Consider the following 20,830-nt stretch of genomic DNA (forward strand, 5'->3'; position numbering starts at 1 on the left):
AAGAAGAGAGGGAGAAGAAAGAAGAGAAGGACAAGAAGGGAAGGGGGAGGGGGGAGGAGGAGGAGGAGGAAAGAAGAAGAAGAAGAAGAAGAAGAAGAAGAAGAAGAAGAAGAAGAAGAAGAAGAAGAAGAAGAAGAAGAAGAAGAAAGCAAAATTTGAAAACATAAGTGGTTAAAGCTCCTTCTGCTTGAGAAGTTATCTTTAGATACTGGCCTATTCAGGGTATTTAAAAAGTATTCAGGACTTTAAATCCCTTATTCTTCACATGTAGCCTGGGTGGAGACAGAAGGTTTTGCCAACCTCATCCCCCTGCCTCTGCTTCAACAAGAGCCATGTCTCCCTCTTCTTTTGTTGTATTGAGTTTTAAAATAAGACTCACTTTAAGAAAAAAAAAATTAAACAGTTTGTTATTTAAAATTTTTTACAACTGATGATGTGGAAAGTCTAGGTGTACCTGCATTTACTGTATCAATCAATAAAGTATATATAGTATGATAATTAAACACGGCTGAGAAGAAGTTAATCTACAAAGATCATTGACACTCTCCATTGAAATGGGGAGAGATAGCATCTTATCTAGACCTTCCCGAGTTTTCCTATCTTGACTGTTGGCATTCCCCTCCCTTGCTTTGTATCAAGCGTTTTACAGATAAGTCTATCAGCAGTAAAGTGAGTGTCTTCCTGCAGCCCTGTCTCACAGCTTTTCAGGAAAGTAGTTTGTAATGTGACTTAAAGTGTCTCAAAAAATTGGCTGTGCATTCACTTCTAGGACCAGCATGTACAGAATCAGGAACAGACTTTTAGGAAAAACAATATTCACAGCATCATTAATAATGGTGGGAAAAGAATAACTTAGACAGTGGAAAATTAGCATAGTTATTCATTATGGTATATTAATTTTTTAACTATAAAGATAACTGAGAAGAAAGTGAAAATGAGTTCTTAAAAGTTACCTTCTGTGTTTCTGTTGGCCAAGATCCCAGCAGTGAAGGAATGGGTAGGAAGGTAGTTGTAGAAATTTATTCAGCCATAAGTAACCAGGGAAGGGAAGAATATGTCTGCATGTGTAGTGAAAACATCTACCAGTCCCTCAATCCTGAGGCCACTCTTTCCAGCTGAGATTATCCTCATTCCTTCAAGGGACACTTACCAGGTACGTGAATTGAGAATTGCCTGTGTAAGAAATTTAAGCCCCATTGTGTAACACTTTAATTTAGCAAATGCACTAGGAGTTTAACACTGTTAGGGATCATTTGTCTCTGGTCCTTTCGAGAATGACATTGAAAGAAAATATTCTGAATGCTAAGTTTTGTTTACAGTGATAATTATGTTTTAGAATAGAAAAATATCCAAATATAATACTATCAAAACCACACCACTGTTTAAAAGATAACAGTAATATGTTTGTTAATTTTAATAACATAGGATAATTGTGTTATAATGTCATGCAAAATAATTAGGACAGAAATTGATATTTGTTTCATCTTAAGCATGTATAGAGAAATTGATAGAAAATTTCAACTGAGAATTATTCATTAGGTAATTATGTTATATGAAGTTTTGTATCATTTTCAATCAATTTACATATGTCAACCTAAGCTATTTAACAGAGGAGAGAAAGATGAAGAAAATCTGATTAGAGATAGTTGCCCAATTTCTTCTTTATAATTCCCTGTGTTTCCAGATATGAGTTATTTTTGTAGTAAAAATTCAGTGAACACTGAAATAGTTCCAAAAATTGTGTTTTCTCAGCCATCGTTCCTAGACACAGTGAGTCCCAGGTGGAGACCATCAAGCCAGGCTGTTTGGCTAACAGGTGTAGAAGTAGAAGCAAGTGGAGAGACCATGTAGACCTACCTCACGATCCTTCCCACAGCAGGCAGTGTTTTTATGACATAATTTCTCTATACTCATTGAAGATGCAAGTAGGTAGCTACTGGAACAGAAACAATCTGGATCGTTGAAAGAACTGGAGCACTGGATGTTTTAGTCAATATTTTAAGTATGATGGAATATTTTTTCTGCCTTTAGTGTTGCTAGAAAATGTGGGAGAAGAACTGGACCCGATTCTAGAGCCTCTTTTGTTGAAGCAGACCTTCAAGCAGGGTGGGAGCACATGTATTCGGCTTGGAGACTCCACAATTGAGTATGCTCCCGACTTCCGCTTCTACATCACGACCAAGCTGAGGAACCCGCACTATCTCCCAGAGACGTCAGTGAAGGCCAGTACCTAAGTTTTCTTATCACATCTCCTGATCTCTGATCATATTTTCCTACTCAGACATAAGAGGACCAGGTCTTCCTAAGACAGCTGAAATTTGACCTCTCTACTTCCTGAAATTATGTGCTGGGAAGAACAGCCACCAGAATTTAATCTGCACGATCATCCTTGGATGATTTTACAGGTGTCATGTGCCAACATTCTTGCTTTGTAGTAGATGATAATATTCTCCTTATTGGAGTGGACACTTGGAAACAGGACTCCATCCTTTCTCAGAGGAAGGCTGCTGCTGCTTTCTGATTTTGCAGAATTATTTAAAAAAATGATCAGTTTTGTTTTCTATTTTTTTAATACCACAAATTCCTTTAAAAGATAAAGTAACATGTCATGCAAAAATTAAAATAACTGTAACATTGATCTAAGGCTAGGCTCCTGGAGTTAGGGGCTTTACCATAGTCTATTTTAATTCCCTTATTCTCGTGCCTGGTTGTCACTCAACATTTGAGAGTGAGTATAACATTTATTTACCATATCATTCTGATCTGTTAAACTCCATATAGAAAAAAAAAATCTGTCCAGTGTGCTTAGATCTTTTTATTGAGAAAACTTAACACAGGTACCTCTGCTGAATGGCAGATGGCAGATAATGTTGGGACAATCATTCCATCCATGATAGGTGAGCATGATACCTGTTCTCAAGGGCTTCACACTGTGCACACAGCAGTGTGTGCAGAGTGAGTGTAATGTGTGGGCCATGAAAAGTAGGCATAGTGATGGCCACAGTGTGTCCTGGAACCTCAGAGTATACACATGGACTAATGAACACAGCTATGGGGTCTAGATGCTTGTATGTGACAGTCCAGCTTGGTTTTGAAAACATAATGGAAATGCTGTGGTCACTGTTTTTAATTAGCTAAACATACTGTTATTTAAGCACTCAAAAGAAAAACCCAAACAAACAAACAAACAAACAAACAAAAAAGAAAACAAACAAACAAAACAAAACCCACTTGGTATCTCTCTCCTCATTAGGAAAGAGATTAACAGAGTTACGTTTGTGGATTTGAACACTGCTCTATCACAGACGTGGCCATGCTGTTCCATGTCCCTGTGCATCAGACCCCTCATGTGTAAATGATCATTATAAAAGTTACTATGTCATTGAGTGAAGTAAAAATCTGAATAAGTGAGTCTCCATAAAGTGCTCTGGATGGGGCCTAGTGGACTGAGTTTATATGAATGTTAACATTAGCATGACTTTTCAACATAAGGAGTAAAAGAATAAAATACAAGGAAATAAAATCCCAAGGCTGTTATAAGAAAAAGATTAATAAGCAGTATGGAAAAACCCCTTTCTACTTTCCAGGAAAGCACAGGGGAGTCTCACAGAGAGTACAAACAGCCCTTGGTTGAATAATAACTGCTTATGACAGAAGTTGTAAGCTACGGCAGGGAGGATGCAGATGTGTGTATGGTTCAGCACAGAAATCCCTAAGATCCCGAGAGTGTTTTATTGCTCCATTATTTTAATTGCTGGGGTTGATTAAATGGGGGTTAGGAAGCTTGGTGAGGTAGTTACTAACTTTCATTTATATATTTAAATGTGTCTTCTCACCCCCACATTTTGGGTCTTTCCTGTACCTTTTGCTTTCAAAAGCACCCAAGGGAGGGTTCCATGCTGCTCACATCCTTTTGGGTCTAAATGAAAATGAAATCTTGGTGCTGTGTCTGTAGGATTTTAAATGCTTTGTGAGTGTGTGGCTACATTTGCAAAAATCTTGGTTTCAAAGATCTGACATCATTAGGCTTGCAATGAATAGGTTTCTGTCTGTACGCAGCAAAACAAAAGTTATAAACCAGGCATACTGCTAATACTGTTTTTGCATGAAAATGAGTATACCCTGTAGAGCTGGCTCCTCATTCAGGATTAATCTGTTAATAGGATCAGTTTTGACTTTTTTTCATGATTAGACCTCATCCTAACCTGTGACTGCATCCATATAAACTGTACAAAGTGGCACTGGATGTAGTAAAAAATATTAAAATCCCAGCCTGTGGTTTCTTCCCCACCTTAGATCATTTATGTTCCTGGATGCAAAAAACACACACAGCGTTTATATTTTTAATATGCCTTAGACAGCACAATAACTGGGTGACTGCCTACTCTCCATGCTGTTAGAATCTTGGTTCCTATCGAGAATACCAAATTATCACTTACTACTTATTGGGTTCCATCTGGACTGCTCTTAACCCCAATTGGCCAGCCCACATGGCCACACTTTTTCTGGCTCAGCTTTCCCATGGTAGCGCTCCTCCTCCCTCCTGAACATTATTCTTTTATTCCATGGCAGCCTCCTCTTTCTCCTCCCTCCTCATGGTCCTCTCCTGAAAGCCAGCAAAACCTGACCCCCACCTATGTCTCTTCTGCCCAGCTATTGCCTGTCAGCAACTTTATTCACCAATCATAATTAACTCAGGAACAGCATCCCAGGGGTTACATGCAGACTCCAGGTCTTGGGGCTAGCACTTAGCCCTCAGTGTCTATTATAATAGACAGTAAAAGAAAAAACCTTAACAACTAGAGGCCGAGCACTGAGAAGATGGCGTAAGAGAACAATGGGGTGCTATTAATACAAAGCAGGCATCAGGTTTGGGTGGGAGAAGTGAGTCATCTTTCTAGGGGTACCAGAGGAAGCTGATTTGCACTTGATACCTGCCCCAGTTATCCACACAAAAACAAAATGGCAGGTCCCTGCAGAGGGAGTAGTCTCTTGCCAGCAAAGGCAGGGGAATGTGATGTTCCCTGCACAGCAGCCAAATCTCAAACACTGTGCTGAAAAGACAAAGATGAAATAAGGTTCACAGCATCAGTCACAGCACTGCATACTTGCATTTGTAAGAAAAGGAAACCTGTGTACCTGGGCAGTGGCACCAGTTTACAAGCCAGGCAGAACCACCAAAGGTTCTATAGATTAAAAAGAATAACATTGAACCTCATCTATAGGGAAAAGAGTGGTGGCTCATGCTGTGACCTAGTGGTCACCTAAATTGTACCTAATATAAATACTGAGCTGAATAGGACTGGATGTCAGACCTTCAGTTTCTGTATTGAGACTTGGCATGGTTGGAGCGGACTAGGAAAGCAGAAAGCAGCAGCTCATTCTCTTCCCTCTCTTTCCTTCCTCTTACTTCCCATCCTGTTTCTTCTCACCCTTTCTCCCTTTTATTTCCTCCTTCTACTCTTCCTCTTCCTCCTTGCCTTGCCTTCCTTCCATTTCTCTTGTATTCCTATGGTTGAAAAAATATCGTTACATATATACATGACATTTTCCTGTTATATCCCTCTGTGTTTGGATACCTATATTTGTTCCACATTTTCCTATTCTGCACAGTGCTGTATGAAGCATCAATGTGCACAGTTCTCTGTAATCAGCTGACCAGGAGTCCTTTGAATAAATAAATACCCAGGAGTGGTATAGCCAGGTCATATGGAATTTTTTTTATAGTTGTTTTGTTTTTTTAGGAAATCTCCATACTGGTTTCCTTGGGGATAGTTTAGATCCCCACCATCATCTGAACTCTCTTTCCCTGTATTTTTGTCTGCAGGGATTGTTTGTTATCATAGTTGCCATTTGACTGGAGTAGTATGGAATCTCAATATAATTTTGATTTTCTTCTCTGATGGCTTAGAGAGCTTAAGCATTTTTTCATGTTTATTGGCCATTTGTATTTCATTTTGGGTAACTTCCCGTTCAGTTCATTAACCTGGTTACCTGATTTTGTGGTTTGGTTACTTGTTGCTTTGCTTGTTTGTTTGTTTGTTTGCTTTGGAATGGGGCAGAAGTGAGAAGAAATATTCTAGCTATTAATCCTCTATCAGATGTATAATTGGCAAAGATTTTCTCCCCTTCTTCAGGTTATCTCTTCATTCAATCAGTAGTTTCCATTGATGAAGAAGAATTTTTAATTTTATAAGGCTACATGCATTACTTATTGGTCTTATTTCCTGGTGTCTTATTGAGAAAGTTGTTGCCTCTGATTATACCCTTATGTCTTTCCCCTTCTTTTCCTCTGATGATATCAGAGTTTTGACTCTGACCATAAAGTCTTTGATCCATTTAATGTTTTTGTGCAGGGTGAAAGATAATATCTAGTTCATGCTTCTCCAAGTGGGCACCCAGTTTTCTAAGTAACACATGTTATAGAGACACTGTTTTCAGCAATGTATATTTTTGTTTTGTTTTGTGGTTGAAAATTCATTGGTTATAGCTGCTGGGTGTGGGGCTGCAGTGCACTGGGGAGGTGTCAGTGAGGAGGTAAATCTGCAGTGTAGAAAATGGAGAGTTGGTGTGGCATATCCCAGGGCTCAAGGTGTCCAGTAGAGCACGCACTGAGCTCACAGTGTCAGTGGAGTAAAAGACACAAACAGAAGTAGAGGCTCTGGGTCTTCAGAGCTTCTGGGGTTGCAGACCCTAAGGCACCCGGACAACTGTTGCAAGATAGTTCATCACACTGTGAACCCCAAGATTGTATTATTTACTGAAAATCCTGTTTTAGCTGTGGTGTGACTCAGCCTTAGGGCACACCTTTTAATCCAAGAGCTTTCTGCTTGAATATTGTAGACAGGATTAAATAAAGTCACCCACAGGTCAAGAAACAGAACAGACAAACAGTTGTCTGCAAGTGAACATAAGATTATTAAGAAAAAACCTTAGAGAGTAAGAGGGAGTCAGGAGGATGCACAGAAAGGCATGCAGCAAGTAAAATGGAGGAACATTTAGTTTGATGGAATCTTTGTGAGACTGTATAAGAGAGGGGGTTCATTCTGGGATGTTGGCTGAGGAGGAAGGTCACCTGGGTGCTTTCTTTGCCTCTCGGAGCTAACAGGGTTTCACCCCAACATCTCACTCTGGAGTCTTCATTGGTAAAATTGTGAACAATTGAGATTTTATTTTAAAACAACAGGCAGCACACTGGCAAATATACAAAAACCAATAAGTGAGAATTTCAAAGGAAATGAAGCTCAATCGGTATTTATCGGCTTCTAGATTATTTGGTGGCCAGAACTAGACAGCTACTGTTTTATTGTCATGTATACTGGTGGGTATATAAGGGCAGGAAGGGAGCAGGAGGACTGAGGTGACACTGAGATGGAAAACAGTATTTTCAACAAGTGTAATTGTGACAAGTAGAGATCATTCTAGAGCTGCGGGTACTATGAATAGTTTTCCAGAGAACATTAAATTAACACATTTATTGGGAAGTACCAGAAAGAATGCTTTTAAAGATGTGTCCTATGTATGGGCATACACAACTACACCAGTCTCTCCACTAATTAGGTACTTGGATAGAGTGGATATCAGCAGATAGCCCTTGATGGGCACTATAAACAGGTAAATTCCCTAATGCTTCTTCTTGCAGGATAGTAGTGGCTCATTAACTCAAAAATACTTCATTCATAGCATATATGAGCAGTGCTCTCTCTCTCTCTTCTTGTCTCTCTCTTAAGATTGTTTCATATAACACCTCTAATGAACCTTAAAAAGAGATTCAGTCCAGTTTGTAAATTCATTGGTTATAGCTAGTAAGAGTTGTTTCCAACCTCATTCTAATTGATTTCACTGTTAAAGGATCATCAGTAATTGGACCAGTTGGAATTGGGAATACATAAACTGTTATAAGTATTTGATTTTGACTGTCACAAGCTTTTATGAGTTTTTAATCAAACAAACAGGCTTGTCTGTATCATTGCTGACTATCATTAACAGTCAGGCTTGCCTGCATCATTGCTGGCTATTATTAACAGTCAGGCTTGCCTGCATCATTGCTGGCTATTATTAACAGTCAGGCTTGCCTGCATCATTGCTGGCTATTATTAACAGTCAGGCTTGCCTTTACCATTGCTAGCTATCGTCTTTGTGAATTCTATTTTCATTCATAAGACTTCCACAATATGTGTTCAATGAATGCAATCTTGAATCACACACAGAGAAGGTTTCTTAGTGGAAAAACAATGCATTTTCAAAATACATTCTTTCACTTATAGGTCACATTGTTAAACTTCATGATAACTCCTGAGGGGATGCAGGATCAACTTTTGGGAATCGTAGTGGCACGGGAAAGGCCAGACCTCGAAGAAGAAAAGCAAGCCTTGATAGTACAAGGAGCTGACAACAAAAGGTTTGAAGTGCAGAATAAAGATTCATTTTGTGGTTATAGTAAAGTATATTTAGCATGTATTTAGTTAAATTGTGTGTGTGTGTATCTCAAATGGAAATTTGGTTTAAAGTTAAATTTTTGTATTGATTTACATATGTATCTGTGTGTCATGTGTCTGTGGGTGTCTCTAGAGGCCAGAAAAGCGTGAGGATGGCAGAGGAACCACTAGAAATAGAGTTGCAGACAGTTGTGAACTGCCTGGTGTGGGTGCTGGTATTCGAACCCAAGTCCTGGAAGAGCAATGTACTCTTAACTGCCGAGCTATCTTTCCAGTTCCTCCCCTAAATGGAAAAGTTTTTAATGCAGGGCCTAAAGAGCCTCTGCATTAACTCAGAAAACTGCATTGCTGAGTCTTTTTCTCAGACTCGGCAAGAACATGGAGGCTTGCCACAGACATGGGCATGGGTCTTCTGTTCCTCAACAAAGGTGCTGCACAGAAGTGTCTTGGTTCGCTGTGCAACCAAAGTGATTTGTTTTCTTTGGGGCATAATATCTATGTAGCATTAAACTCTCTAAATGTTAAAAATTCTGGAAGTAAATAGATTGGTACCTTGAGTTCCGTCTGAGCCAAGGTACTGCGTGGCAGAGGAGACTGGCTTGCTCCATTTCTGGGGTGTCACACGAGTGATCATTAAAGGGAGCTGAGCAGGAAGGCCATGTCTCAATGACATTTCACAAGATAAGAAATTAATCTCACAGCATCCCTTTTTCAGATAATTGTCACGGCGTGACACATTTCTTTAGGTTACAAGGTCTCTGTTTCTTAGAAAAGACTGCATATTTCAAGTGATTTTTAAACCATTTCTTTTCTGAGAAAGCTGTACTTCATTCTAGGCAGTTAAAGGAAATAGAAGACAAGATTTTAGAAGTTCTCTCACTATCAGAAGGCAATATATTAGAAGATGAGACTGCGATTAAAATATTATCTTCCTCCAAGTCTTTGGCTAATGAGATTTCTCAGAAGCAGGAAGTGGCTGAGGAGACAGAGAAAAAGATCGACAATACCCGCATGGGCTATCGGCTCATTGCTATCCATTCTTCCATCCTGTTCTTCTCCATCGCTGATCTAGCCAACATCGAGCCCATGTACCAGTATTCTCTGACTTGGTTTATTAACCTATTTATCCTGTCCATTGACAATTCGGAGAAATCAGACATCTTATCAAAAAGGTATGTAAAGGGAATGCTAATCTTATACTAGGGGAAATGACTGTTTTGATTATGATTTCAGGATCGCATGAATGTCACAGCCATGAACCTTAAGGGAGCTTGACTCATCATTTTCCCAGAAATAGAACAGATGTGTGTAGCTTTGGCTGGGAAATAATGGTTTACAGAGCTGTAGGTGAAGGGACTCTAGCCAGCTCAAACATGGCAAATGTGGCTCTGGCAGGCCTTGCCCTTCTCTCCCATCCCCTCTCTGCCTTGCTAAAATCCCTTAGATTATATTCCTAAAACTAGCCACCAGAGGTCTATTCCCTTACTTGGCTACTTCCTCTTCCTGAGGCTGACTATCAAGGTTCAGCTATCAAAGTATTGAAGTCCAGCAATCAAAAGCCCACTCTGGCTCACCTGATTAAATGCCCAATTAAAATTAGATAGGAAACACTGGGTTTTCTCCGTTATCTTTATAAATCAACATTTTCCTATGTGCTAATTCTGTCTCCTCTTTGTCTGGAGGCAGTCCTTTGCCTACCCCCCTCTATTGTAGGACAAATAGCCCTTCCCCCTCTCTTTTATTTTCTCCCTTCCCCCCACCTCTTCTGTTGCTTCTGTTTGTTCCTTATTCCCTGCTAATTGTCTCTCTGGGGCAAATCTCCTTTGTACTGACAACTTGGTCTTGGGATATCCTGAACCAACACTGAACCTTTCAGTAGGACTGTAATATAATTCTAGAAGAAGGAAGCAGTTAGCTTTGTTTCCTATTTGCAAAATCTCCTATTGACTGCAGGGATGGAGAGAGGAGTTTTGTCCTCCAATGATAAGCAGACACTCTCTCAGCCATCTCTGAAACTATAGTTTTACATTTGGGTTTACCACATTGAAACTCTGCCAGATACCAGGGCAAAAGCAAAAATCTGATATTGATTATTATTTGATAATCACACAACTTATTTTTATGATTATCTATAGAAAACATATTATTTACTATTGAGTAGTATATACAAAGCAAAAGCATTAAGTGATAAGTTATCTCTCAGCCACGAGTGAAATGAGTCAATTCAAGCCAGATTATGTCATATTAAAGACAGGTTTATTGGGAAGCTGCTCTGTGGTGGTGAGTTCCCTGGCCCCAAGGACCAAGGCCCAGGAAGCCAGGAAGGGGGAGTGGGTAGGAGAGGGAGAAAGAGAGAAAGGGGCACTTGTGCAGAGAAAGAAGAGGAAAGGAAGAGCAAGAATACAAAAAGTCTGGATTATAAAGAAGATTTTCTGGGGGAAGGGCAGCCCAGCCCCTCAGCTGGAAAGTTCAAGGTTGGAGGCAAGTTATGCCAGGTAGTGACTGAGGGATGCTGGGAGAACCTGGAGGCCACATCTGCTTAGGTATGCAAAATAGACACCTCAGTTGCTTGTGTTGGGGTCAGAAACCAAGTACTAAGATCTTGTTTAAGCTTAAGCCAACTAGAGGAAAGAATTCATTTGACTTGTTAGTGAGAGAAGTTTTCAGTTTGGCCTTTGTTTCTAATTTTTAGTGTTTGTTTCTAGTCCTAGAAGTTTTCAAGTTAGTGAGGATTACTGAAGAAAAACAAAATTGAAGGTGATCTCTTAAAAAAAATCCATATGTTTCCAGTTAATTAGGCACACACATCTGTTTTCTGCACTGGATTTGAAGTTCTAGGACAGGATCTTTTTTTATTTTGACCACCGTTTGAGTGTGAATGTGTGAATGCATGTGCAAGTGTGTGCTGCACACCTGCCTGAGAGGGCATGTCACAGCATACACATCAGGATTACGGGACACCCTCAGGAGCTGGTTCTTGTTCAAGGCCAGGACTCACTGGTTGTTCAGGGCTGTGTACTCCAGGGTAGCTGATCTGGGGTAGCAGAGGGCTTTCCCTGTCTCAGCCTCCCGTTTTATAATCATTCACCCCCATACCCAGCATTCTGTGGCCCCTGGGGATTTGAACTCAGGTCCTCAGGCTTGTGTGACAAGGGTATTTTACCTGCTGAGTCATCTCTGTGTCTCACCATGTTCCTTTTTGGTACATTTCTTAATCTCAACCTTGTTCATCAGGTCATCACAGTAACCAAATGGGCAGTGGCTACACAGAGCAGAGGCAGATAGAGCTCTTTGAATTTGAGGTTAGCCTGGTCTACACAGCACAGTTCAGGACAGCCAGGGTACACAATGAAAAAAAAAAAAAAAAGAAAAAGAAAGAAAGAAAAGAGAAGATAGAAGGGAAGGGAAGGAGGAATGGAAGGGGGAAGGGAAGAAAGGGGAAGCGGAAGGGAAGAAAGGGAGAAGGGAAGGGGAAGAAGGGGGAAGGGAAGGGGAAGAAGGGGGAAGAAGGGAGAAGGGGAAGAAGGGGAAGAAGGGGAAAGGGGGAAGGGGAAGAAGGGGAAAAAGGGGAAGGGAGAAGGGGAAGAAGGGGAAGGGAGAAGGGGAAGGGGGAAGGGAGAAGGGGAAGGGGGAAGGGAGAAGGGGAAGGGGGAAGGGGAAGAAGGGGGAGGGGGAAGGGAGAAGGGGAAGGGGGAAGGGGAAGAAGGGGAAGAAGGGGGAGGGGGAAGAAGGGGAAGAAGGGGGAGGGGGAAGAAGAATGAGGGAAGGGGAAAGGGGAAGAAGGGGAAGGGGAAGAAGGGGAAGGGAAAGAGGGGAAGGGAAAGGGGGAAGGGAAGGGAAAGGAGGGAGGGAAAGGGGGGAAGGAAAAGGGGGAAGGGGAAAGGGGGAAGGGGAAAGGGGAAGGGAAGGGAAGAAGGGAAAGGAGAAGGGAAGGGAAGAAGGGAAAGGGGAAGGGAAGAAGGGAAAAGGAAAGGGAAGGGAGAAAAGAAAAGGAAGAAAAGAAAAGAGAAAAAAGAAAAAGAATAGAAAAGAAAAAACAAACAACAAACTAAGCCAAACAAAACGTACCAAAAATCCCAATAGCCACCACAATGTTATCTTCTATGAAGATTTAAAGTCTAGCTGTTCTCTGGAGACTATGAGAAGAGAATTGCTCTGACCACCCCTGTAGTGCAGGTTTTTTGGTTCAGGATTGAAAAGTTACAATGACTCCATTCTTCAAATGGATTCTTTTTTTTTTTTTTCCCCTGTACCAAATTAGACTCATCCAAGCTGTTTTGTTTTGTTTTGCTTTGTTTTTCATACCAGTAACAAAGCCCTTGAAATTAAACAAAAGCAAACCCCTTTTACCTTAATATACGATTTGGATAAAAATGTAGAAAACAAACTCAGCTTTTTATTTGTAGTTAAAATCCTTTGTCTGTAAGCACTGAAAACCATACATGTGACTACTGTAAATGTGAAGTACAAAAACACTAATAGAGAAGATGAAATTAAAATTTTCCTTGAAGATAGCATTGTGCTAACAGAAATGTACAGAAATGAGTTTTTACAAGGAAGCATGCCTGTGTAGCTAGCACCCAGGTCCAGAAGGACAGCATAATCAGCCAGTGCCCTTTGCAGCCCCTCCCTCCCACAAGGCAGCCTCTGTCCACCTTGCAGCTCCAGGAGCAGATTTGCCTGTTTTAGAGGCTTAAATAAATAGACCCAGTGAATGTGTTCTCTGGGGCTGGCATTTTGCACTCAACCCCTTATTCCTGGAACTCATGAGGATCATTGTGTGTAATGCAGCTTTCATTTTTAAATGTGCACTTATTGTTAGGGAAGACTAATTAAAATCTAAGTCTTCTCCTAACCGAGGCATCCTCTCCAGAAAGGCATTGGAGGGAGAAAGCAATTTGAAAACTGAATAAGCATTAAACCAGAGTGTGCTATGCATCATAGGCAATCTGCAGGGAGATTGCAAGGAACATAGTGGTTTCACCCATTATAATAAGCAAGCATAGAGTCACGAGTAGTTCATCCTCACTCTGCCTGCTAATGGAGGGGACCATCTGTGTTAGCAAATTAACTTTAGTAAGAGGAAACACAAATTTTCACACCTCCATAGGAGGAGATGACTTTGAACCATAAAGCAAGGAGCCTGGTGAAGTCAGGGCAACTGTTCTTCCACAGGCACTGGGTTTATGCTTCAAAGCAATGTTTTCCAGGACGTTGGCAGACATTTGAGATATTCCTGGGTCTTAAAGCAGGTCCTGACTATGTTTTGAAGTGATTTTTTTAAGAATATACATTTCTAAATATTATATATTCTAAGTAATATACATTTCTCTATAATATACATTCAGTAGGTAACAACACTTGCCTTGCAATCCTGGCATGAGTTCCATCCCCAGACTCATGGTGAATGGAGAAGCAACTCCTGAAAGTCATCCTCTGTCCTCCACAGGTGCACCGTGGCATGTGTGCACCCATACCTAACACACACATACACACACACACACATACATCAATGAAAATAAAATAAGATTTTAAAAGCATCAGAGAGTAGAAAATACTTAGAAAATTATAAGTTCCTTAATTTGGGGCTCTAAGAAAAGAGAGGTAAGGGGTGGACTCTCCCTTTATTTTCAACAGGAGAAAGAAGCCCTTCCACTTACTTTTTAAACATTTGTTTGGCCTGACACAGAACCTAAAACAATTGTTCCTTTCTGCTGTTGGGAATATGGGCTTCCAGTCTAGGGCCACAGTGGATGTGTGCTGCCTGCGAGCATCTCCATGCATGGCTCTTGGTGCCGATTCATGCACACTTGTGGTGGATCGAATGGGATGCAACTGATGGGGCAAGCATTCGTGTGTACGCTCTTGTTATACCAAGAACCTTCTAGACAGCCCTTTTCATCACCCTCCCTCCCCCCCAGCAAAATAAGAGTTCCAATTGAAAAACTAACTGCTGACCAAAGATTAAAGAGAGAACAAATTCTCATAGAAATGATTTGTGATCTCCCAGTTATTGATAAACATGGTATTAGTAGGAGTTTAGCAGATATTAGACTCAGCTATCCCCCAAAGTACAGGAAGCATGGGACTGCTCACACAAGCCTGCCTACTAAAGATGGTTATTACTCTATTATTCCTTCTTGTTCCTCTTACTCAAGTATATAGATGGACTCCATATTTGTCTTTTGATGGCTGTGCTTCATTTAAGAGTGTCACCAAAAATAATGTATCATGAACATTGTGTCAGACACTGTGAAATTGCCATAATAAAGTGTTATTTATTGAAGTTTATGAAGTAGTGTTTATGTAGGAAATACTAAAATAACTGTAGGAAAAAACAGAAACAAACAAACAAAAACAGGAAATGCAGAAAAAAAGATCTAAGTAGTGTATTATTTTATTAAAGGGAACAAACCGCAACATTTTTAAAATAAAGTGTGCATATGTAAATGTACACACATGTGCAGTCATATTTGTACACAGAGTATTTTTGTGTCCCTGTTACTTCTATCAATATTCTTCTATAACACAATTTTTAGAAGCTGTTCAATAGACCATATTGTGGATATAATCTGGTAAGACTTGGAAGTATTATAAATATCTGCACTGTTAACTGTCTTCCTCATTTAAGTCCCTTTCCTATAAGTTTATTTAAATATAAAACTCCACTAGAGAAACTTGAATTGTCTCATATCATTATACTACTTACCAACATTTGTAGTTGCTTATATTACAAATGCTAATTATGCACACACACACACACACACACACATCCAAAATACTGTTTACACAAGAAGGTCTACATGTAACTTCTGGGAACCTGCTCCCAGTTGGCTCTGGTCAGTAAATAAAAATGCCAACAGCCAATATCTGGGGAGCACAGACAGAGGTAGGATCTTAGGATTTCCTGGGCTTGGGACCAGGAGGAAATCCACCATGTGGGAAGGGTGTGGAGGAGAGGAGAGAAGCTGTGTCCAAGAAGAATGCAGGACATTCTTGCTAGCCTCCATGGGAAGGAGCCCGGAGAACCCAGCCCAGAGACCTGCTCAATTGTGCTCAGAGCAGCCAAATTAGAACATAGAATTAGTAAGAAATAACTACAGATAAAACCCGTGGATGTTTGGCAATGGCCCAGCTATTGTGCTGTTTAAGGCCTGTTAAAGTGAAGGCTGTGAGTGTGTCTTTCAGTCGAGAACAGAAAGCACTGAGGCGGGTGATGAACCACGTCCCTGGGATTTATTAAATTTTTCTATAAACACTGAATAATTTTTAGTCTTTTACTCCCACTGAAGTATATCTTAAAATATAGTATTTCAATCTTTATCACTAGTGAGAGTGAATTTGAGCTTGGAAGGATAAGGATAGGGAAAGCTGGGGGTGGGGGTGGGGTGGGGTATTCTGGAAGGACAGCAGAGGGACAGGAATGGCAGCACAGCCAATGGCTGCCTAAGACCCTTTCCCCTCCCAGCTACAACCTACATTTTCTAGAATTTCACTAGAAACCCTGTTTACAAAGACATGTGCTAAACTACGTGTATACCAGCAGTGGTGCCTGGTTTTACCTTGTCAGATTATCCCGATCATGGCATCTTTTGAGCCACCTCAAGGATCTCTCATAGTAAGAGAAAGAGAAAGAAACAAAAACAACAAACTTTGTTAGTAACTGTGCTGGCTAGTCTTAGGTCAACTTGACACACAAACTGAGTTCTCTGAAATGAGAGAACCTCAATTGAGAAAAAGCCTTCATTAGATCTGGCTGTAAGGCATTTTCTTAATTAGTTATTGGGAGGGATAGAATGCTTATTGTAAATCTAAACTTCAGCTCTATTTCAAGGACTTCTGTCTCACTCCATTGTTTCTCAGCTAAAAATAAGATGTGTCCTTTTGCTGTCATTCTCTGATAGCAGTGCTGGTGTGGGAGAAAATAGTTAAGGAAATAAACAAGAGGAAAAATGAAAAGCAAAACAAAACACCAATTACAATGAGTCCAAGCCAAGGACAGTAGTATGAAAATAGCTAAACTCTTGTCACAGATGGGTAGATATTTTTTCCCTTACTGCATTAAGAAACACCAGTATAAATTTGGTCACTAATAAACTATGTTGCTTTTTCTCTCAGATAATTGGTCTACTTAGAAGGTTTGAGCCATTAGTCTATGTCCCTACAAATGTCTATTTTTTAGGTCTATACAAGTATTTTTTGTTGACATAGGTTAAAAATCATAATTTTTTGTGTCTATGCAATAAATAATTTAAATTTTTTATTTCAATGATTATTTCATGAAATACTTATATTAAAATGAAAGAAGCATCATATTGACATTGGGAATTATTGTGGATATAGCGCACATACATTACCACAGTTATTCATATGTCCTTGTTTTCTCTCTGTGAAATGTAGTTTCATAAAGAGAAATGTAGTTTAATCAAATCTACTAGTTTTTTTTTTGGCTCTGATAGATTCATGTTCAGTGTAGCATAGCACTAGGCTTTCCATTAATTTAATACAAGGTATTAGTTTTATTCATTTAATATAGTATAAAGTATTTTTAAGTATTTACTTTGTAAAGAGGTCAAATTTTGCCCACTAATGCAATACTTCATAGTTAAAAAGTTTGTAATTTTTATAATGGATTGGTTTTCTGTAAATGAAAACTATAAAGAAAAACATCAGTCAACAGGAAAATACAATTCTATTCAAATGCTTCTAACTTGTCTAGCTCTCAAACTAGCAACTCAAGGAGTAAAGATCTTTGATTGTTTGGGTGAGAACTGAAAGAAATAGTTTGAATGTAGGTCTAGCAGTCTGTAGGGCAATCTTAGCATCCCCTGCTTCTGATCCTGTTTGTGTTTGTCTATCTCTCCCTGTGACTGCCCTTAGGCTTCAGATTCTCAGAGATCACTTCACCTACTCACTCTATGTCAACATCTGCCGCTCGCTCTTCGAAAAGGACAAGTTGCTGTTTTCATTTTGTCTCACTGTGAATCTGCTGATACATGACAACGCGGTCAGTAAGGGTTCAGTCTATAGGATTACAGATGCTGTAGTTACTGGGAGAGGGTTTGTGGTATATACCAAGATACTATACCAGTGTCAACGATTCTCCAAGTCTCCATAACACAACTCAAAAGTTATCTCGGGAGGATCACAGCTCTAGGCCCAGTTGTATTACCTGTTAGAGGAGGAGATAATAGTAAGTCATTTTCTAGTCTTTGTGGCAGATTAGAATATCATGTCTCTCCCAGGTCAGAGGTAGAAATAGGATTCTTATAATCAGGAGGAGTAGCTTTCCCAGAATATGCCCAAGCAAAGCACCAAAACCTCCACAATTTTATGGGGTAAAATTGAAGGTGGGATCTGAAGCTTACCATGCGTGTGGAGCCCCTTTTCAGTATCCTCCTAGCCTGATGATGCTTGTCTATATCAGTAACACTATCATGATGTCATTGATTTATTTACTATTCCACATGGGAACATATACATATACTGATTAAAACCAGACAATGAAATTAATTAAGGCAAGGCAAGACAAGACAGAATTTCAGAGTAGTTAATATAAATTAAGAAGAGTATGTTACTATCACTTAAACTTTTATATATTTTAGTTTAAAAGTCTGTATCTAGAGCCTTGTGTGGTGGTATGCACCTATAGTCCCTGCACTTAGGAAGCTAGGGCAAGAGGATTATGAGTCTGAGCAGAGCTCAGTCTGCACAGTGAGTTTGAGGATAACCTCAATACAATGCCCCATTCTTAAAATAAAGAAACAAACAAACAATAAAACAAAAATACCCGATTTGTTTTTATTAGAATTTACATGACCGTGTATCTAACTTTACTAAATAATTTATTATCACCTTTAAGAACTTTGCAAATGACTGAGGTCTAACCATTTGGATTTAACCATTTTACTCAAATGTAAGCTAACAAATAATTCTTTTTATCTAAAAGACAGGAAGCACTTACAAATGAAAGAGAAGCCTCATATTCTTCTTATACATCTATGTATTTAAGACTTGTAAAACCTCATATGTTAATATCTTCATGGAATTAGGAAAAATGCTTCTTGTATTTCATGCAAACACTTCATAGCGATTCATTATATTTTATAAAGAATAAATGAAACCATGGTGGATTGTTGATTTTCTACCTTTCTATGACTTTTCAGAGCCAATATTTGGGACTGAAAACATCCATTTTGAGGAACATATATTATTCAAGTAGAATATATTCAGGCCTCATGTTTAGGCTAGTAATTCAAATGTAGCTATTTATGGACCTTAAAAATACATTTGCTATGTTCAGTAGTTGGATTTTTTTCCAACTACGTAGAAGGTCATATCAGTTGAGTACTTTCATAAGAATCTGAAAGGACTGCTACTCTTCTACAATGGCTGTAACTAACTAGGAACACCTTCTTTATGACTCTCCATGATGTTTGTTTACCACAGATTAACAAAACAGAGTGGAGATTTCTACTGACTGGTGGCATTGGGCTGGATAATCCTTATACCAACCCTTGCACATGGCTTCCTCAAAAGTCCTGGGATGAGATTTGCCGACTAGATGACTTACCTGCCTTTAAGACCATTCGCAGGGAGTTTATGCGCTTAAAGGATGGATGGAAAAAAGTATATGATAGTATGGTATGTCTTCACCCTTTTCCTTATTTCAAAGATTTTCAGTGGAGAAGATGTTAAATATGTATAATGTTACCTTTGTATAAAAGCAAGATTCCATAAATGAATGAAAAAAAAAAGAAATGAAAAAAAAAAAAAAGATGTGGCTGCTCCTAGGTGTGGGAGAGGAGAAAGTTTATTATAGATGTGGTGGTTTGAATATGCTTGGCCCAGGGAGTGGTACTATTAGGAGGTGTGGCCTTATTGGAGGAAGTCTGTCACTATGGCGGTGGGCTTTGAGACCCTCTTCCACATTCCCTGAAAGTCAGTCTTCTCCTGGTTGACTTTGGATGAAGATGTAGAACTCTCAGCTCCTCCAGCCCCACATCTGTCTGAGTGCTGCCATGCTTCCTGCTATGATGATGATGGACTAAACCTCTGAAACTGTAAGCCAGCCCCAAATAAATGTTGGCTTTTATAAGAATTTCCTTGGTCATAGTGTTTGATCACAGCAATAACTAACAGTAACATTTTAGTACCCAAACTAAGACAGAAGTTGGTACCAGGGACTGGGGTATTGCTGTGATAGGCCTGACCATATTTTTGTTTGGGGGAATGTGGATTTGGGGCCTTGGGATTTGGAAAGCAGTGGAATGCTTTAAGTAGTGCTTAATACACCATTTTAATAGGAATTTGGAAGACATTGGTACCGAGGGCAATTTGAACTGTAGGAGCCTGGATCTAGAGGTTTCAAAAAAAAAGTAATTTTGGTATGTTGCCTGGAGATCATTCTTATGATTTGGTGAAGAATGTGGATGCTTTTTGGCCTTTTCTGAAGAGTTTGTCCAAGGCTAAGGTAAAGAGATTCATATTAATTATATTGACAAAGGAAGTCTCAGAAAACCCAGCATAGACTTCATCCTCTGGTTTACTCTAAAGAAGAGCATTTTGATTAAGCTTAATCAGGTTCAGAAAGGACAAATCAAAATGTATGGTTCAAGTAATAAAGGGATGACAAGAAGTACAATGTAGCTAAATCCTGTGTTAGAGAAGATTAGGGAGTGATGACTTTGGGGCAATAAGCTAAGCTTATTGTTCATACATTTGTCATTGAACAAGGAAATGTTATTTGGTTATTGTTTTTCTATCGTTTGTACTTTTAATCTGGAATGACTTACGAATAAGAAATGCAGGAGACAAGTTTTTGATCCAATATTGAGGAATAGTGGCCATGAAAAGCTTGAGTCCAGGCATGGTAAGTTGTACAACCTTTAAACCCAGGAGACAGAGGCAAGCAGATCTCTGAGTTCAATGCCAGCCTGGTATAAAGCAAGTTCTAAGTAGAGAAAAGCTTAGATCCAGGTGTGGTGATACATACCTTTAATCTCAGCATTCAAGAGACAGAGCCATGCAGATCTCTGAGTTCATGGTCATGTACAGAGCAAATTCCAGGACAGCCAAGCTTCGTCCATAAAGGAATTGAAAAACATTAAGCTGGTGATGATGTAATAAACAAGAGGGACATGTTCAGCCCCAACAAGCAGCAGAACTCAGCAGCTTCAGCCCTGTGGCTCTGACCTTAGAGTCAAGAACAGAAAGGACTACTGGGAGAATTGTTGCTGGTTAGCTGGAACTAAGACATTAACAGTGATTAAGAAGAGACCATAATCACTGAGGTGAAATCTTCTGGGAAGTGTTCTCTGAGAGCCTCTGTTCCAGAGATAGACAAGGTTATGTCTCATGCTGCAGCTGGACTTGGTAATATGTAAGAATCA

At 39.6% G+C, this 20,830-nt stretch overlaps 1 protein-coding gene across 1 annotated transcript in view; it reads left to right on the top strand.

Moving 5' to 3' along the window:
- LOC110287785 (dynein axonemal heavy chain 7) overlaps positions 1 to 20,830 on the top strand; it is a 280,721-nt gene that overhangs the window by 201,763 nt on the left and 58,128 nt on the right. Inside the window, exons 49-53 of the mRNA XM_085832216.1 lie at positions 2,032 to 2,222; positions 8,268 to 8,401; positions 9,275 to 9,610; positions 17,319 to 17,445; positions 18,888 to 19,082. Coding sequence (XP_085688342.1) covers positions 2,032 to 2,222; positions 8,268 to 8,401; positions 9,275 to 9,610; positions 17,319 to 17,445; positions 18,888 to 19,082 — 983 coding nt within the window. The remainder of the gene's footprint in view (positions 1 to 2,031; positions 2,223 to 8,267; positions 8,402 to 9,274; positions 9,611 to 17,318; positions 17,446 to 18,887; positions 19,083 to 20,830) is intronic.

This window comes from Mus caroli, unplaced genomic scaffold, assembly GCF_978045245.1.
Source record: "Mus caroli unplaced genomic scaffold, Mus_caroli_1 scaffold_1, whole genome shotgun sequence".
NCBI lineage: Eukaryota > Metazoa > Chordata > Mammalia > Rodentia > Muridae > Mus > Mus caroli.